Below are 20,358 nucleotides of genomic sequence, written 5' to 3'. Positions count from 1 at the left end.
TGACCACTGGTCACCCCGGGGATGCTGGCAGAGGACCACATGCGGCGCACTGCCCCTCCCCACCCATGTTTACGGGTATACGAATTACCGGTGAACGTAGGAGCACAGATATCCAAAGAGGACTACAACAGCTGATACAAGAAGTCCAGGCGCTATACCTCTCAGTCACTGTGCGTGAATCGCTTCAGACCCAGCACTTTTCATACTAATCTTTTTCCTACTTCCTCGAGTCGGTTTAATCTGCCCCGTTCTTTATTTTACGCAGGCCATGACATGTCTTACTTTCAATTAGTGATCGACTTTGAACTATGCGGCTCTATTATAGTGGGTGGGTGCAAATGATCACTTGAAATTAAGGTGCCAGGATATCATCTTTATGTCTCAAAGTCATCAGCGACGTAAAGAAGAAGACCTGCAGTTCCAAGAAGAAGCTGCAGAGCTTTCAGTTGAAGGTCTTCATTGATATTTAATGGCATACTGTCATCTTGTGGACATTTTATTTATTGCTCCTATGATCAGCAAAATTATACAATAGTTGTGAATTTATGTCATCCGTCTTTAATTGCCTGCTCTGGAAATAAGAAAAAACTGACAAAAGCTTGTGCAATATATCAGAGGCATTTTTTGTTATCATTTTTGAATGGTATATAGTGCATCTAAATGGTAATCAGGGAGAGGTATATTGACAGTTCTCTGTGTTAAATCCACTAGTACTGAAATGCGATGTTCACTTTGCCAAGATAACAGCCAAGGGTCATCCTCGCCTGGCCTTTCCTGCTATGAACATGTGGCAGGGCGCAGATGAAAATTAGAATTCTTAACTTATAAAAGCAACAACTTTTAAAGAATACATTTAGATGGTTACATTGGAAAATTGATGTTTATATAAAAACCACGCCAAAGTTTGAGTTACCTTCATTTTCTATCTTAAGCTTAGCATCTTTTCCCCAGTGATATTTTATTTTCATTCGTTTTATTGATATTTTCACAGTTATTATTGTTACCACATTTACCTCCCTGCTCTTTGCAATGTCCACCTGTATTTGTCATTTCTGTGAGGCTGAGACTGCAGCAGTCTCCTCATGTACGGCCTTTTAATACTGTACTACTTTTGGATTGTCGTGGTAGGGGATGCACCACCGAGCCTACTGGGCATATCCACCAATGGCTTTTCTCCTCAATCAAACATGGTTTGTAAAGTGCGGCTACTCCTCCGAGAGGATCTCAAGGCACTTTGGGGGTCAGTCTGAGGTGGGGAAGCAGGATGTTCCAGGTCTTGGCAGCGAGGTAGGCAAATGATCTTCCTTCTGTACTAGTCTTGTGGATTCGAGGGAAGGTGGCCAGGGCCAGCAGAGCGGAGGTGTCTGGTGGGTACGTGGAATGAGTGGCGGTGGTTCAAGTATGCTGGTCCTGCGTCATGGAGGGCTTTCTTCTTATTATTATTATGTTTCTTATATAGTTCCAGAATCGACCCCCGAAGGGGTATCTCCGTGCTTGCCTTGGGAACCCGTCCTGGCTTTTCCCTGTGAGATAGCCCCTACAGTGCATCCCCAAGGTGAAAGCCAGGCATCCTGCCGCGGGGGGGGGCCGTTGTGGAGATTAAGCAAGCTTAATGCCCAGAGTTGCAGAGTGTGAACCCATGATTAGGTCAGGCACCGAAGCGAGAATTATCGAGTCCGTGGACATTTGAGCTCAACACCCTGCCGCGTCGGGAATCGAACCCTGGTCCCGGGTCTGACCTCTGCTTCAGGGTCTACCTGCTCTAACCAGTGAGCCACACTTCTCCACTTTGTAGGTGTGCACGAGGAGCTTGAATGGGATTCTTTTGTTGAATGGGAGCCAGTGGAGTTCTTGGAGGTGTTCTGTGGCAGGGGATGTCGAGGACCAGTCTGGCTGCAGTATTTTGAATGTTCTGTAGTTTCCTGAGTAGTTTCTGGGTGACGCCTGCATAGAGTGTGTTGCCGTAGTCGAGTCTGCTGCTGCGGAGTGCGTGGGTGACATGCTTTCTGGTTTTGGTGGGGATCCATCTGAATGTCTTTTGAAGAAGTCGGAGCATGATGAGAAGACAGCGTTGATCTGACGGTTTATTGTGAGCGATAAGTCCAGTATGATGCTGAGGTTTCGTGTGTGGTCCGTGGACTTGCACTGATATTGGGTCTGATCCTCAGCTGCATATACCGTTAAGCGCAAGGACACCTCCGTTTGAGTTAGCTGTTGCACTCTACAAATGCCATTATTAATATTCTAGTCAGTGAAGAGTTGCTCTCTAGCTAGGTTAGCTCTCTACCAATACCTATCCGTACCTTTGTGTATACATAAATACATAAAAAGCAGCTGTCCTGATTTTGTCCCTCAAGTTTGCCTACGGCAGCGTTCAGTCATTATGCCCTTGAGAATAGTGACTTTATCACAGTGTTGTTTTGCTCGTAACTGCTAAAACATTTTAAAAACATTATTGCTGATTTTTTTTTGTTTATTTGGTTGTTAAAACAATGTGTAACTTCACTTCATACTTTGTGGAATTCACAGTTTTAGTCCTCCTAGTGGCAGAGGTGCGCTGCAGCTTCTAATCAAGAGTTGTGTTGAATGCTACTGAATGCTACTGTTTCTTCTGGTGGCACTCTTCTTTCACTACTGCCGGTAGCCGCCTTCCATTTCTGCTTGTACCCTTCCTCCACCTCTGTTTGCACCCTCCTTCCTCCTCTTTTGCTGGCACCCTTCCTCCTCTTCTGCCGGCACCCCATCTCCACTTCTGCAGGCACTCTTCCTCCACTTCTGCCGGTACCCTGCCTCCACTTCTGCCGGCACCCTTCCTCCACTTCTGCCGGCACCCTTCCTCCACTTCTGCTGGCACCCTTCCTCCACTTCTGCCGGCACCCTTCCTCCTCTTCTGCCGGCACCCTTCCTCCTCTTCTGTTTGCACCCTTCCTCCTCTTCTGCCGGCACCCTTCCTCCACTTCTGCCGGCACCCTTCCTCCTCTTCTGCCGGCACCCTTCCTCCTCTTCTGCCGGCACCCTTCCTCCTCTTCTGCCGGCACCCTTCCTCCTCTTCTGCCGGCACACCATCTCCACTTCTGCCGGCACCCTTCCTCCTCTTCTGCCGGCACCCTTCCTCCTCTTCTGCCGGCACCCTTCCTCCTCTTCTGCCGGCACCCTTCCTCCACTTCTGCCGGCACCCTTCCTCCACTTCTGCCGGCACTCTTCCTCCTCTTTTGCCGGCACCCTTCCTCCTCTTCTGCCGGCACCCCATCTCCACTTCTGCAGGCACCCTTCCTCCACTTCTGCCGGCACCCTTCCTCCACTTCTGCCGGCACCCTTCCTCCTCTTCTGCCGGCACCCTTCCTCCTCTTCTGCCGGCACCCTTCCTCCTCTTCTGCCGGCACCCTTCCTCCTCTTCTGCCGGCACTCTTCCTCCTCTTCTGCCGGCACCCTTCCTCCTCTTCTGCCGGCACCCTTCCTCCTCTTCTGCCGGCACTCTTCCTCCTCTTCCGCCGGCACCCTTCCTCCTCTTCTGCAGGCACCCTTCCTCCTCTTCTGCAGGCACCCTTCCTCCTCTTCTGCAGGCACCCTTCCTCCATTTCTGCAGGCACCCTTCCTCCTCTTTTGCCGGCACCCTTCCTCCTCTTTTGCCGGCACCCTTCCTCCTCTTCTGCCGGCACTCTTCCTCCTCTTCTGCCGGCACCCTTCCTCCTCTTCTGCCGGCACCCTTCCTCCTCTTCTGCCGGCACCCTTCCTCCACTTCTGCCGGCACCCTTCCTCCACTTCTGCCGGCACCCCATCTCCACTTCTGCCGGCACCCTTCCTCCTCTTCTGCCGGCACCCCTCCTCCTCTTCTGCCGGCACCCTTCCTCCTCTTCTGCCGGCACCCTTCCTCCACTTCTGCCGGCACCCTTCCTCCACTTCTGCCGGCACCCTTCCTCCACTTCTGCCGGCACTCTTCCTCCACTTCTGCCGGCACTCTTCCTCCTCTTTTGCCGGCACCCTTCCTCCTCTTCTGCCGGCACCCCATCTCCACTTCTGCAGGCACCCTTCCTCCACTTCTGCCGGCACCCTTCCTCCTCTTCTGCCGGCACCCTTCCTCCTCTTCTGCCGGCACCCTTCCTCCTCTTCTGCCGGCACCCTTCCTCCTCTTCTGCCGGCACCCTTCCTCCTCTTTTGCCGGCACCCTTCCTCCTCTTTTGCCGGCACCCTTCCTCCTCTTCTGCCGGCACCCTTCCTCCTCTTCTGCCGACACCCTTCCTCCTCTTCTGCCGGCACCCTTCCTCCTCTTCTGCCGGCACCCTTCCTCCTCTTCTGCCGGCACCCTTCCTCCTCTTCTGCCGGCACCCTTCCTCCTCTTCTGCCGGCACCCTTCCTCCTCTTCTGCCGGCACCCTTCCTCCTCTTCTGCCGGCACCCTTCCTCCTCTTCTGCCGGCACCCTTCCTCCTCTTCTGCAGGCACTCTTCCTCCACTTCTGCCGGTAATCTGACTCCATTTCTGTCTGCACCTTTCCCCACTCCTGCCGGCAAAAACAGGAGGGGCTGGCAGAGGGAGCACAGAGTGCGAAGCATGGCAAAATCGGATGGCACAGACTAGGAAAATGTGGAGGGGCTCTTCCCTTCCGTCATTACAATTGCTATGCCCCTACTTTTGATTATTCATGTTTATTCCTAATGGCTGTTTTCAAGACTGAACACTTTAAGTAAATGAATGTACTTATAAACGATGGGATTATGTATTCTCTGTATAAAGGGCATTCACTAATTTCTTTATAATTGATGCACCGAGTCCCCGATTTGAAAGAAAATACGTCGGAACTCAACATATTATAAGGTTATTATTGTCTAGTTCTGATGTCGCAATGCCTGCTGCCAGCAGACGAGGTGAAAAGCAGGCCAGGTCACTGAGCGTTATTAAAGCAGCAGGTTAAAGCAACAAACATAACATTGTTTTTCTTTCTTCTGCTCTATTTTAATAGCTTATAGTGACAAGCAGAGAGAATTTTTATTTTCTGCACTCCTTAGATAGAGAAAAGCTAGAATCTTTATGCATGTTTTTATACGTTCCGGTCTACTGCAGCTTTTTTTTTCTTAAAAAACTGACTTGTATGGAACTGTTTCTAATATCTGTTTGCAACAAATATCTAGCAGGTTTTTGATGCATTTAATTTTGCACTAGAGGTTTTATTTTTGTTCTTTGTTTGCAATCATGCTCGCTCCTTCATACGAAATAGCTTCGCACCAAGGTTAAAAGTGGTTTGCGGGAGAGGTGATGGTGTGACCATGTATTATATGGGATAAAGTACCCCGTGGTGTACATGATAAGGATATTGAAAGTAACCTCGCAGTTCCATAACCTTAGAAAGGAACTGGGCCTTTGGCCTCGTTCCTCTATATGGTTATGGAACTCCTCGGTAGCTTGCAGCTTCCTTATTTATGGCAAGGGATACTTTATCCCTTATATTATTCCAATATAGTGCAAATTAATTATTTATTTTGAAATTTTCAAGTCAAAAATAACCAATGATCTATATCAAATGAAATGGAAAATATGTAACTGTTGTGCTGTAAAGCGTCTGCAAGTACCTAGTTAAGATCTCAGACTTGCTCAAGTCCACTAAAGGCATATTGAAAGCTGTCCATCTGTTCTTTTCAGAGCTTCCGGTACTGTTTACACAGCAATTGACATTGCCACGGGACAAGAGGTGAGTGCTGGCACAATATACCATACTTTCTGTATTCCTCACACCTCTTCTTTAAACGAATATTTTTGCAGCCAATTGGCAGAAAATATATATTTTTTTGCACAAGTTTTCCCTGTGGCCAAAGATGTTCCGATAATATTTATGTCTTCAACACCATACCATGTGTAACACAACCAAATGTCATCATTTCCATGGCAGCATGTCGAACATAATATATCTTGAGTTAACTTTATGTAAAGGCCATCAGTTTTCTGTTCTAATTCAGAAGAGCCGTAGGAGCTAAAACCCAAATAACCCTTTGTTTAAAATAAAGAAATAGACTGGTTCTGTACAAGTCACAAAAGTTAACTTTCACTTTTGTTGTAAGTTTAGTTTTTTTTGCTATTCTCAAACTACAAGTGTTGTTTTGTGTGTAGTATCTTACGGCTGCAGTGTGTCCTATCTTTATACACGGTCTCTGCAGTCTTAAACTTACTATACATAAAACTACATTCATAGTTTGTGTATAGCAAAATAATTGTAAACTTACACAGAAAGTGTAAGTTTGCCTTTGTTAATAAGGCCCTTAATTGATGGTTTGTGAAACATTTTTGAACTTTTAGCACAATATGGATATATTGGTCACATACCTGCCAAGTCACACTGCACTGTCACATGGTATAGACCTGCTTCACAAGGGTACACAGAGAAGAGAGCTTATCACACTGTACAGACTTTGAACTGGTAAACCCTTCTGTATATTCTTGTGGCTTCCTGTGCTTTTTAATAACATGTCTTCAGTTCCTGTGCTCGGCCAGCTCTACCTCTTGCACACCCTGAGATGCAGGTGCTCTGTGTGCTCCATCATTAACACTGCTCTGCCAATAGCCCATCTGACTGCTGGGCTGCAGTGCTGTGTGGAGGGGGTCATTACTGAATTTACAGTGACAAAGATGTGTGGGTGAAGTGTCCACTGCCCCAGTAGATGCTTTGAACGCCAGTTTCTCTCTCTCTCTTCTCTCTTTTTCTCTTCTCTCTCCATCCATGTACATTTGGTACATTCTCTCCCAGCATTGGCAATGATGAAAGTGCATTCACAATCCCAACCCACTGTTTCTGGGTCAGGAGTTTTTCCTCTCCAGTCACTTCCCGCTTCTGTTGGTACATTACTCACCCCTTGCACCATAAATGGTAGCAAAGGGTGAACCTTAAATTAATATAATTGTGACAGTAATGACATCCAAAACTCTCTTAATTCGTTCATCCTTGTTTACTCTGTGATTAATACTTACACTTTACCTATCCTCTTTCTCTTTTCCCCTCTTACTTTTGCATTTTTTTTAATGATTATATGTCATGTAATTCTTATGCTCATGTACTTTTTCCCAATATTTACGACATGTCTTTTGTATTATCTTTCAAATGATAAATAAAAATTTCATAAACAAAAAAATATACTTACACTTTAAAGTAGTTATACTGATCATATGTGAATTTTATGTAGCGGCACATTTATACAGTAGACTATTGAAATGTGTGTCATTTAATATGCATTTTAAGACATCTTCTCTTTGGAAATTCCATATTTGTAAAAGTGTAACCATCAGCTCTAGGTTTGATTCAGGAGGCTGGTGGGAGCTGGAAATGGATTTTCACTGCCAACATGACCCAGTGAGTAAATCGATTGTCGCTGACATAAAGAGTCATCCGCCTGGCGAGGATGAGTGTGGGCATGGCCACCTCGACCGCCCGTCTCTTTATATTGAGTAACTGTCAGGCCCTCATTACTAATGCCCTGTTTTAAATGCGGTAATTATCGCATCCGATAAAATCTGACACCGATGTGTTGGCAATTTATCTGGCACCATCATTTTCGCCCACTAGAAGTTTCCCCTAGGGGCATAATAAGGGGATTGTATTGCTTACTGCACCGAAGTTCGCATATCTTTGAATTTTCCGGGCCTATTTCATACCTTTAAATTTCAGTAGGTTTAACGAGCTGAACTATAACAACGAAGTCATTTCTATGGCACACAGTATACACAGGGTGTGATAAAATAAATGTAAAACATATTCCGAAATGAGCGGGAACAGAAGTTACAACACGTGTTGGAAATTATCGGCCCTCATGTGTTTTTGGTGTATCTGTTGTATCAATTTTTACAAAGATATTTGTTAGCATTTTTTAGTTTTGAAGGACAGGGATTTTTGTTATTTAGTATTAAACTTACCTTTGTCATTTGTTGCCACTATTGAACAGTCTAATCGATAGCCTAGCTAATTCTGTCTCCAGTTTTATGAAGGTAATTTTAATTCGGTAGGAGGCTAAAATTCATGGTGTCAACTTTCATTACTACAGCCTATTTATCGCCTTTATGAGGTCCGTTTCAGGCAGTGTTCTCATTTTGTGTTTATTTCTCATTCCATTTTTATCTCATAATGTAAGGACTCTGCCTCTGCTAAAGCATTTTCAGAAGATTTTTGCTCTTAAATCTGATGGAGTCACCCAGGAACAAAAATGTATTCCGTTTTCTACTGAAGTGGAGGCCATTAAAACACTCTTGCCATGATAAAGGTTGTGAATAACACAAACCTAAGAGACTCATCCCACAAATAGGATTTCGGTGTCATGGGACCCATAGACTGAAGTTATTGCAGACTATCTACATTTTTCCAGTTGCTATTATATGCAGCATAAAACTGTTCTACTAATTTTATTATCACTGCATCTGATTTGCATTTTTGACTTGCAGTGCTTGCAGTCACTATTGCGGTTTCATAGCACTACTCCTAAGAAATGCTGGCATTAACCAGCTTGGTGGTGGTCATTGTATCGTGCTGGGATTCACAGTAACAATGTGCTTGTTAAGTGGCAGGTACATTCAATCATTAAGTCATATATTCTAGCAATGCCAGAAGGTGGCACTCACGGGGTTTTAGTAACATAAGACAGTCTTAAAATTATCCTCTGCAATGGGCTGGTGACACTTAGGAGAGGTGGCCTTCTCAGTGCATCAACCCACCCACTGGAATAAACTCCCTCTCATCACAAACCATCAGGAGGACCCTTTGAAGTCCAGGCAGGGGTTGATTACCTGCTTTTCCCAAGACAAAGAAGTTGTGGCTAGTGATTATTGAACAGTGCCAGGATGCCCTATGTCAAATAAAGCAGCTCTAGAGCTAAATTTCAACATAACAATTTGAGGAATGAAATATGTGTGTTGTCAGTAGGAGCGCATACATTACAAAAACGTGCGACAAACAAATATTTGTGGGTCCAATCCTATGCCTGATGTTCTTCCTAAGGGTCCAGTGAGAAAACTAGAGATTAATACTGTAGGCCTAATTAAGCCTTCGACCAGTAGAGAAGCGTATGGTGTTGTTCTTATTGATTGATGCACAAAGTGGCCCGAGGTGAGGGTGGGGGAGCGTGTGTCCTTTGAGGTGGTGACTCTGTTCTTGGAAGGTGTATTTTGTAGGGAGAGACTGTCAGAATCCCGTATTTTTTTTAGTGGACCCTAATTCACTGGCTAGTTTTGCAGCAGATACCTATAAAAAAAGTTGATTATTAGAATTGAATATTCATGTGTTCATTGTGGGTAGCTCCAGTGCACCTGCCTGACACTGCAGAAATGCTACCAGCAATAGCGGTTTGAAAGTAGGATCAAAAAGTGTAAGATGTGGAAGAGTGTGTTAAGATGTATGGTCTGGTCTGGCAGTGACTTCCTCAAAGGTGGTAGGTAGGCTATTTCATATGCACTGACTAGTCATTAAAACTGAGGACAGACTTTACTTGGAAAATCCGGTGCACCGCCCTAATGTTAAGATACTTGTTGTGAGCATGATTTCCTGCAGGGCTCCTCAGCTTTGTGGATTTCTGATCTAAATAATCACACCGCCTTCCCATTTTTAAGCATAAATGTGCAATTTACTTTGCGACCTTTGTTACATGACTGGTTATTTCCCCACAATAATCTTCTATTTACCTGTAAGAAGTTATTTCCTAAACCTGCAGTTAACATGTAATGTTCTTCTGATCTGAAAGGCCTATATCTTGCTTGATTATGCAGGTTAATTAAGGATCAAATTAGGTGGCAAATAACTTGTATATAAATATTACTTATGATAATATCCTTTGTAAAAGTCCAGCCATGCAAGTTCACCCAGGTCATATGCTTCTTGCCTTATGACATGGAAAACTAAACATTGCTTTATAGCTAAAATGCTTACTGATGGCAACTGTGTTTTCTCCATTTATTTTGACATTAAGTACTCCCTAGGCAGAAATCACAGCAGTGTATGATTCAGTAATGAGACGCGTATTGACTGCAATAAGAAAAGCCCATGAATCACTGCACACTGCCTCAGCTGCAAGGCATATTTTTAAATGCAGCCTTGTGCTAATTATAGGATGTGCTCAGGGATGTGGGAGTATATATTCCACAAGCACGCATGATCCTAACATATGTATGCACTATGCTGTACTCTTGAATACCTTCATTTTGTTACAGTAATGTTTGTGGTGTGATGAGGAAGCTGTGCTTCAAATGTAGACACAACTGCACACATATAGGAATGTCTTTTCTATACGTGAGTTTTGTGAACCCGGAGCATGGCTCAAATCTGACATTATGAGCAGAAATAAAATGGAAATAGTGTGGCTGCAGTTATCTCAAATGTATGATGATAATACCAGGATCCAGTTCCATGGATCTCAAAATGAAGGGATTTAATAAAAAACCTAATACAGAGCCAGGTCTGAAATTAGGGGCACTTCTTGACCTTGGCAAAACAGAAATTGTCGTACTAGGAGAGACATCAATCAATCAAACATTTGTAGAGTGCACTACTTACCCGTGAGGGTCTCCAGGCGCTGAGGTGGGTTGGGGGGCTGCTGCTACTGCTCACACAGCCAGGTCTTGAGGAGTCTCCTGGAGCCCAGCAGGTCTTGGGTCTGTCGTAGGCGGATGGGGAGGAGGGTGTTCCAAGTTTTTGTGGTGAGGTGGGAGAACGATCTGCCACCAGCGGTTGCTCGATGGATGCCAGGGACGGTGGCGAGGGTGAGTTTAGCGGAGCGAAGCTGGCAGGCCGGGGTGTAGAAGGTGAGTCGTTTGTTGAGGTACGCTGGTCCAGCGTTGCGGAGTGCTTTGTGAGCATGGGTGAGGAGCTTGAAGGTGATCCTCTTGTTGACGGGGAGCCAGTGCAGGTCTTTCAGGTGGAATGTGATGTAGTGGCGGGGGATGTCGAGGATGAGGCGTGCAGAGGCGTTCTGTATGCGTTGTAGACGTTTCTGGAGTTTGGCTGAGGTTCCTGCGTAGAGTAATGCCGTAGTCCAGTCTGCTGCTGACGAGGGCCTGGGTGACCGTCCTTCTGGTTCCTGTGGGGATCCATCTGTAGATCATGCGGAGGGTGTTGAAGCAGGAGGAGGAGACTGTGTTTACTTGCTGGGTAATTGACAACGCGGAGTCCAGGATGACTCCCAGGTTGCGTTCGTGGCCGGTGGACAGCTCCCAGTGCGGCCGGCCAGCATGAGTCATCCCAGGCGGAGCGAGTGGATCCAATGATGAGAACCTCTGTGTTCAGTTTCAGGCGGCTGTTCTGATGGAGACATTGTGCCTTTCAGATGGCCATGTATCCTGCCACTGTGTTTGACTCTCATTGTACCTATAATCTACGGTGAAAAGCTCAGTAATCCTTGACTTAATTTCACCAGCCCAGTTGCCAACCCCATGTCCAACAAACCTTAAGGTTACCTACAGTAAACACCCACACAGCAGATAACACTTAATCGAACTTTAACCCATGTCTAGTTCCTTCCTTAACTCGCCCTCTCCCTGCACCTACTGATAGATCCCACCTTAACCCCCACAGGCATTGGCGGGCACCTTGCCAACTCTCAGTACAACTCAACCCCCATAGAAGAAAGTGAGCCAAATGTCCATAGCACATGCCTATCAAGCAACACAGAGACCCTTAATGGATTCCACTTAATGTGCAGAATCTTCCACACAATCTGAGGCACTCAGAAGAATAAACAAGATAACAATAAAAAAACATTCTAAACCTCAGTATCTCCTTGAGTGACCTCATAAAGGATCAGGACACATCCCTAAAACAAATAAAAATACAAATTGAAAGTTTCTCCTGCAGCATTCAAACTCCCAGGCTTAATCAATCAGACCCTACATAGTGATCAGCTCAAATTTAGAACAGGCAGATGAACACACCCTTCACAAGTCCCCACACCAAGTCAATTTTGAAAGATTTCATTAGCAGCAATTTAAAGACTGGGACACAAACTGTGCTAATGTTTCAAAATTCCTACTAAGGCACATGTAAAAAAGTTTGGTTTTGTGATTCTCAAATAGCGAATTTTAGAGAATCCTATTTGAGAATCGTAAAGCGAGATGCATGTAGGATTTGCAAAAAGATTTGCAAATCCTACATATTCCTTAATTGCGAATTGCCTTGAGGCCCATAGGAATGAATGGGAAGACATTCTAAATTTGAGAATAGCAATTAGAGAATTGCAAATTGAGAATGCAATTTCAAGGTTGCAGGGGTGTCAAAAGGACACCCTGAGGCACCCCTGAAATAAGCATGAGTGCACATGTGGCGCACATACATGCCCTAAGGGCATGTATGTGCGCCACATTGCAATTTGAAAAATGCAAAGAAATGTATTTTGAAAAGAAATCGCAAATTACCACCAACTTGAAGTTGGTGGTTTTTTGCGATTCCTTAAGGCTAAATTGCACTTTTCTGTGCTTCTTACACTGCACTTAAGGAATCACAAATTGCGATTCCTTAAATGCAATCACAAAATAGGGAATCGCAAATTGTGCGTTTCCTTATTTTTCAAGGCCGTTTTTCATCAATACATACCACTAAGCTCAATTGCCATCGCAAATGCCGAAATTCTGCAAATTTTAGCGTTTGCAATCGCAATTTGGAATGATACATATGGCCCATAATCACAAAGATAAAAATGAAAAAGTTCAACATCAACAACCACATTCAAGTACTATATCTTCCTATGATGCATCATACCACTGTGAAAACAAAACGGCCTACACAAACTAATAAACTGCGACACTGCCTTGGCCCACCCCAACGAAATTGATGAGGCGATCCTAAATCTTAACCTTGACCACCTCTTTCTAACTGAAGTCTCACAGGCTCCAGTTAACAGATGCTTCCAGATGATTTAATCCTGGAAGGCCCCAGATGGAGGAAAACGGTGTTGGAGCTGCTTTGATCCATAAAGGGAACATATCATACCAGACTTTTAGGTGCTGTACCACAGTTGTCACTCCCCCTTGACAACTGTGTGCACAAACCTCATATACAACCCCTTCGGACAGAACAACTCGATTTTATAGAAATGCGTGGACCTCTTCCCCACTCTTCTCGCCAACTCTAAAAATAGCATCTCCCTTTAAAGTACCCTGGGAAATGCTATCAGAACCAAAAGTGACCAATCTAAATCATGTAATTACTGCAAACAATTTTGCTCCAATCTCTTCTCTTGACACACCCCTCACTTCAGATTGGGCATAATTGATCATATTATTGTTACCACAAACTCGACGATATCCGAGGGCCATTTCAGTTTACTGGTGTGGCTACAAACCTGCCCCTCTTCCAGATCACTCAACCACACATCCAACATAATAAAAAAGAAGAAAAATGGATAAAGAACATAAAGCAAATTAACCTGGAGAATGAGGTATACAATAATAGTGACCATTGAATGAAATGGAAGACATATCGGACATGTTTATTGTGCACCATGACCCTCTTTCTGCAATGCTAGAATCTGTGGCTCCTCTAAAATTGATCTGACCTCCTTTGCAAATGCAGTCTCTGAAACCAAGCCTTCCCTATACAAAAACTATATATACCTTGCCCCCTCTGGCCCCTCCTGAGGCTATAGTAGCAAAAGCTCCCCATGACTGGAGACTCCAAAACTTGAAAGGCGCCCTTTTAGATAAGCTTTAACTGAAGTTCCCCAAACAATGGAACTCTCCTCGACCATCCATCAGGAAAGCCTATTTGTTGCACATCTTCAGAAACGAGCTCAGAACCTTTCAAGATGCTTAAACTTTACTACCCACTGGTTCTCGGGCTCATAGAACTATATAGTTGCCCAAACTGGGCACGAGCCATCTGTATTTATACACGAGCCCTCTGTATTCATTTTTCTCTTAAATGAAACAGTAGGCACTCCTAATAATAAGGTACACACCATAAACATGTTGGGTGCCATTCCATTTCAAGTTATTATGCCAAGATGCATGCTTTGGACTGGACAGTGGTCTTGCTTCCATTGTACATGAACATTTCTGTGGTCTACGCCCCTGTCGTGAATCAGCAGAAGGCCCGCAGAACACAGAGATAATAGACCTAGACGATTCCATTTAACTTAAGTCAACTTTGTTCAGAAAGTTATAGTTCCAACCCATGGAGGCAGTCACAAGCTTGACCTTTTATTTTCTTCTTTTCTTATGTCTGTCTCAGAAAATCATCTGCCTCCCTTGGGTGTACGAAGCGAACATTCATTTTCAGACAAATTTCCTCCGATTAAAACTGGAAATAATTGCAACTTGCCTTACATGACCTGCTCTAGTCTTATCTGACTCTTCTGGCTGCCACAACTGCTGAATCGCCTCCTCTGCGGTCATCTTGTCATGTAATAGGCTTTTAGAGCCTCCATTCTAGAATTCTGGAGGCAGTCGACTATATGCTCACTGCTATGTTTCTCATATCGAACAGTTCAAGATCATCAGCACGTTGGTTCACAAGTGAACTTGCCAAGAACAGCTGTGATGCTCTGGCTATGGGCCTGATGTACAAAACAATGTTGTGGTTGTCAACATTGCAATTCTCAATACCACTGGAATTGCAACCACTCATTTGTGTTTTGAAATGTATAAACCATTTTACCAGGCAGAATTATTTTTATTACTCGTATGAAGGGTTTTATTTATTATTGCAAATTATAGCTAGAAGGTGGCGTCCCCCTCATAGATGAGTCACAATGGAACATATGCATTATTTGGGACAAAGGTTTCCAATCTTAATTCAGATACCAACATCTGAAAGGGCGTGGTATAGGCTGACTAAGAGGAATCTGTCCTTGTGGAGAACAGTGTCGTAGGCAGCCTATCTCCCCCCACCACCAATATGTTCCCAAAAGAGTAATATTTGTTTTAAAAAGCAGCCTCTCTATCTTTAATAGACACAGACTGCTTAAAGAATGTTTAATGTTTGAGAAAGTAAAAGCAAGAATGGTGATGTACTGTCTTATGCAGGTCACTATCTCTGCATTGAAAGCCATTTACATGGGGTGCAAATTGCATTCTCCCTAAATAAAATTCATTCAACAGTATGGTTTGTGAGCCTCTGCGAATGTACAATTTGCAATGTGGCCTGTAATTTCAAAGATCACACATTTACTGCCCATTCACAAACAAGTACATATTGCACATTGTGGTTTGCAAAAAGGTCTTTCTACGTCAGACCCCATCATCCGATTATTAAGCTCCTATTACTGACAGAAATATAATTTTGAACTTTGAATAAATTGGCAACTGATATAGTTTTGAAAATCTTTAATTACGCCAGGCTACTGTAGCAAGTTGATGGATTCCGCAGTAGTGTCAAAACCAAAGTTTCCATTCTTGATTCTTTTCAGCCTTTCTTTCCAGAGGAAGTTGTCTGTAATCTGTTGCATATTAAATTCAGTTTGAATCCATGCCTTATTCATATCAGGAGGGTAGCCTTGGTAATTGGCCAAAATGCCTTCCATTGTCTGAATTTATCCAACCTTGAATAGTCAACACTAATTAAATTATTTAAAACACATGCTGTTGGCCTACAATTTCGGGTGATATTGGGTCCATATCACTACCACATATCACTCGTCAAACCTTGGATAGAACAGCTACTTCAGACCTTCCCGCCCATCTTGAGGCAGCCTCAGCTTTTGAGTTTGGCCAGGCAGCTCTGACTCTCAGAAAGGAAATTGCCCTTGATGAAGCCCTAGATGCCATCTAGATGGACTTTAATGGCACCATTGTCACAGCACTGGTCTTTTTAGTTCTAGTGACGTTGACACTATCAACCACCACATACTCCTCTCCAGGAATTCATGGCGTGTATCTGGTGCCCATAAAAGCACTCATTCGGTCCTTTTGGGTTTGTTTTTAAGTCTTTGATGTTAAGGTAAACATTTGGCTAGCTCAATCAACAAATTGCAAGCTTGTTTGAGAAGTGTAGGCGCCTTGATACCAGAAATAGCCTCTATATTTATTCTAACAAGATGGAGCTACCAACCTTGGTAAGTTCCTCTACCAACAACACCTGTGACTAAAGTCAGGAATGCATCCTCCACTCTGAAACCTGAGATCGCTCGGGGTTGCATCACAACCTATTGTTCTCTTTCTCATCATGCCACCCCAGTTCAGACCCAGCCATTTGCAAATCAGTCGTGACCCTGCTCCCCATGGGAAGAGTCCAGTCCAAACTTACAGGCCAGGTCCTCTCTGAACCAAAAACAAGCATCATAGGTCCAGTTTCGGGGTATTGACCCTCATCAGCCAGGGTAGCTTGAATCCAGTGACACAGTGAGCATGGGAACCACATCTGGGCATACCCATGCCTCATAGGCGGTACATGAACATACAAAAACTGGTCCCAGTATGCTTGTTTCCAGTCCAGGGAGGACTGATTTGGCAGTTCGGGATGGACTGTTCCCATGGGGATCAGGGTCAAGGCTGATTTGCATATGACTGTGCCCAAACTGGGTGGCATGGCAAGCAAAATAACGATAGATTAAACCCAGATCGGTGACTGGGGGTGAGTGAAAAGTTTCAACACCATCTATCATTTTATTTTGTGATGTTGAAATTCATTCTCGCCCCATCTTGCCATTGTTTTATACTGCTGGCCTTTATCTTTATTTGCCCATGCTTCTGGAAGACTTCTGACGTTTAGAAGACCTTCTTCAATTCTGCAAAAAATCTAAAAACTAGCCTGTTTTAAACTCCATCTTGAACTATAATTCGCCTTACCCTATTCTAATTTTACTCCTCACTCCCTCTATTCTCATACTTTATTTAACTTTTCCCAATCTACCATCTCTTTCCTCCTTTATTCTTCTTTCCTTACCCCCTTACATCTGCCCTTGCTTCATGTAAAGACATCCAGGCAAAAGTGTATGCATGCGTGCATTATCAGTGAGGGCAAGGAGATGGACAACGTATCTCATTGCAATGTGTGCAGTTCATTTAAGATAGGGGATTAGGTGAGAGAATGTTTTCTCCTCTGTGTTGATGAGATCAAGATATGATTAACAGATTATCAAGTCAATTGCTGAAGGAGACATGTAAAAAAGAAAACTAGTGGTTTTAAGTGGTGAACACAAATAAGACAAGTGAATATTGGGAAAAGTTCTGTCTAGATTGCTGCGATATCAAACCTAGACCTACAATGGCACACATTCACATGTACTTTGGGTTGCCTCATCCTTTGTATGTCTTCCTTGTCAGGGAAAGGAAAATCCCATAATTAATTTTATTCACTTTATCTACCAAAATCAATATAATTTTTTTTTCAATTTATAAGGATTGAAATGTAGATTTTAATTAAGTAAGATTAAAAGTATTTTTTATATATCAAGTCATGGGAGCATACTTGTAATTATTTGAGCTTAATTGCCTAGATAAAACCCCCTACCCTTCCAGATCATCAGCAGGTTTTGCACACATTCTCACACTATCAGTAATTCATCTTAAAATATATATATATAAATATATATTTCATTTCATTTCATTTCATCAACTTTTATTCGACTATAAAATTGTATAATCATAAAAAGTACGGTTTTATAAAGAACATGAATTAGTACAATAAGAGAAGGTCGTTTACGTATGGACACATATAATGTTAAAAAACAATTTTACAACGAATTGTTGTTACTGATTTTAAAAAGGTCGCTATCAATTTTGCTTCATGCGGGCTTTTCGGTGACTGAAGATAAGCAAGTGCTGGATATGTATGTCTGAGTCCACTTAAACGGAGGAGGGGCAAAATCCATTTTTATAAATATATATATAATAGACACTTGACGAATGTGTGTCTACAGGGCAATGTCGTAGACACACTCCTAATAGATCTAGAGTGATTCACTAGGAGTATAGGGCAAATAATATTAAATAAAGTAAGAGTGTGTAAAGTAAACTGAAGTTTTTGTAGTGCTTGCACTTAAAATAAAGTTCAAATAAAAAGTCTCCAAGAAAAAATTAGCACACAAAATTACATTGGTGCTTTATTTTTCACATAAAACACAAAATTTAGAATAGATTAGTAAAAACACTCTCAAAACACAGGTGAGAGGTGTGCCTGTTTTTCTCCACAGAGACAGTCAATGTGTGGATGAATTCTTGCTTCTGCCATCCTTAGGTTGTGCTCCACTTCCAGTCTTGAGCAGTACCTGGAAACGGGAGTGCTCACAAAATTTTGTGATATATTTTCTGCAGTTTTATATAGAGCGAACATGACCCAAAGGTATTGGAGCGCTTTGCAGAAGCATCTTTTACATTACACAGACATGTATTCATTTTTTGTAAGCACGGGGACATTAAGGGATTTGCCCAGAATCTCTCGATGTTGAGCAAACAACAAGAATTGGTTCCTCAGCTCCACAGTCATCAGCTCTGGCTGTTGTGCCACGTCCTTGCCCCTAGACAAGATATCAGAAAAAGGGTTTTCACAAAACATGCTTTCAGACACAATTGAAAAATCCGTGCTCATGTGGTGTATGGCCAGGTGTTGCCATGCCAATAGGAAGCCAGCCACAGTTTTCCAAGAAGGGCCAGGGGAAATTTGCATCATACACAAATGATATAAATGATTCAAGAGGATATATACATCTTTATTCTCTAGCAGCTTCAAGAGTCAATTTGTTAGCATAGTTGGCTTAAAAAGAAGATCGCCCTCCATACCTTCAGAAATAGCTGCACAAGAAAGAAAGCATTTAAGTTTGGTCTACGAAAGAAGTGATGACAGATGGTAGGAATACTTCACTATATTTGTTATATTAGGCTTGTGGACTCTGCGCTAGAGATTGGAACATGTTAAACAAGCACCAGCAACTTTAATCAAGGTCAAATTCTTTTTTTGAAAGTCACTGGTAAATTAAGTGATTTTGCACAGATCACATGATATTGAGGCAATGCTAGGACTCGAACCTGGGTCCCCAGAACCAAATTCAGCACCTATGGCAACTGTAAAGTCACTGTGATGTAAATACCAAAAATATTAATAAATGTGGCAGTACTAGCAAGACTGGATTTACTGTTTCTAAAAAAGTCATATATTTAAGAAGTACAACAATCCGAAACATAGAAGAAGGTCCACAGTGGCACATACAAACAGCGACTTTTAAGAAGGGTCAAAGTGGCACACAGAGCCAGCAGCGTAAAAGAAGTAGAATAAAGGGGGATAGCACGAGTGATATAGATGGACAGCAGTGGCACGTTCAACCAGCAACATTGAGGAAAGACCACAATGGCACATACTGTTAGTGACATAGAAGAAACACTATAATGCCACATATAGACTTTGTAAAAGGCATGCTCACAAGGAAACAAAGTCACACAATTCAGTTTGAGGAATTAAGTGGGAGCCTAAGAGAAGTAATGACACAGCTGATCAAGAAGTGTGTGGATGCTAGATAATGTCTCTTGTTTTTTTTATGTGTGGCTTTTCCACAACAAAAAACATTTTGTTTTAAAAGAATAAATGACCAATAATATTGAGCATTTACATATTTAACATTTGCGTATAATGCAAAACATGTTGCTTTTAGAGAGGAAAGCCTTATTTCCAAGATGGCACCTAGCTACACTAAAGAGTCCTTACCACGTGCTGAAAATAATGCAGCTAATGCACTACTATGGATGCGCTGTCTAGTAGGCTAAACAATGCACTAAAGTGTCAATAGAATAATGAATGACATGTTTACTCCCTGGGGAATTCTAATTAAATGTTTTTATAACAGTCGTGAAAAAAGCTTTGCCTGACAGGTGTGCTCAGAAGCCAGAGATAAAAAGATAGAGGTCCTAGAGCGTGATCTCTAAATTATAGATCATGTAGGTAAGTAAACGCCTGGAGTAACAGTTCTTGAATAGTTTGCAAGATTCCAGCCCCACTTGTCTGAATCCTGCCTTTGATCACCTTCCTGGTACAGTTTCCTGCTAGGAATGTTTCCTCCCTGGAAAATGTGTCTTTCCACAATCTCTTTATTGGGAGACAAGAGTGTGTAGTTGGAGGGCTGCAGAGATCCAGCCAGGCCGGCACAGCCTAGGCGTGCTGGAGATAAAACTCCAGACACTGCCCAGCCGAGCCCCCAGCACCTCAGGCTGAGGCGCATGACGGCAGGGACTGAAGCCCTTTCAGTCTAATGGAAGAAACGCCTGAAAGCAACAATGGAAGTGAAGTGAAGTGGTGGGGTGGAGTGCGCGTCCCCCTGAGGGGCTGCTGCGCCCCACAGTTTGAAGACCTATGCCTTAGGGTCTCCACTGTGTGTATTTTTATTTATTTTTTTGCTATTTTTTTTTTTTTAAGAGACCTTCCCTTAGATAGCGATCTCAATTAATAATATTTTGCCTCTATACTCTGGCCTAAGGAT

General features: G+C 43.1%; 1 protein-coding gene across 2 annotated transcripts in view; it reads left to right on the top strand.

The window, feature by feature from the left end:
* Window positions 1-20,358, top strand: part of PAK3 (p21 (RAC1) activated kinase 3) — a 355,050-nt gene that overhangs the window by 283,614 nt on the left and 51,078 nt on the right. For both annotated transcript variants that reach the window (XM_086918440.1, XM_086918439.1), the window contains one exon: window positions 5,636-5,684. In XM_086918440.1, the coding sequence (XP_086774566.1) occupies window positions 5,636-5,684 (49 nt within the window). The remainder of the gene's footprint in view (window positions 1-5,635; window positions 5,685-20,358) is intronic.

The sequence above is a fragment of the Lissotriton vulgaris genome, chromosome 4_1, assembly GCF_964263255.1.
Source record: "Lissotriton vulgaris chromosome 4_1, aLisVul1.2, whole genome shotgun sequence".
Classification (NCBI taxonomy): domain Eukaryota; kingdom Metazoa; phylum Chordata; class Amphibia; order Caudata; family Salamandridae; genus Lissotriton; species Lissotriton vulgaris.
This window is presented reverse-complemented; position numbering and strand designations above follow the sequence as displayed.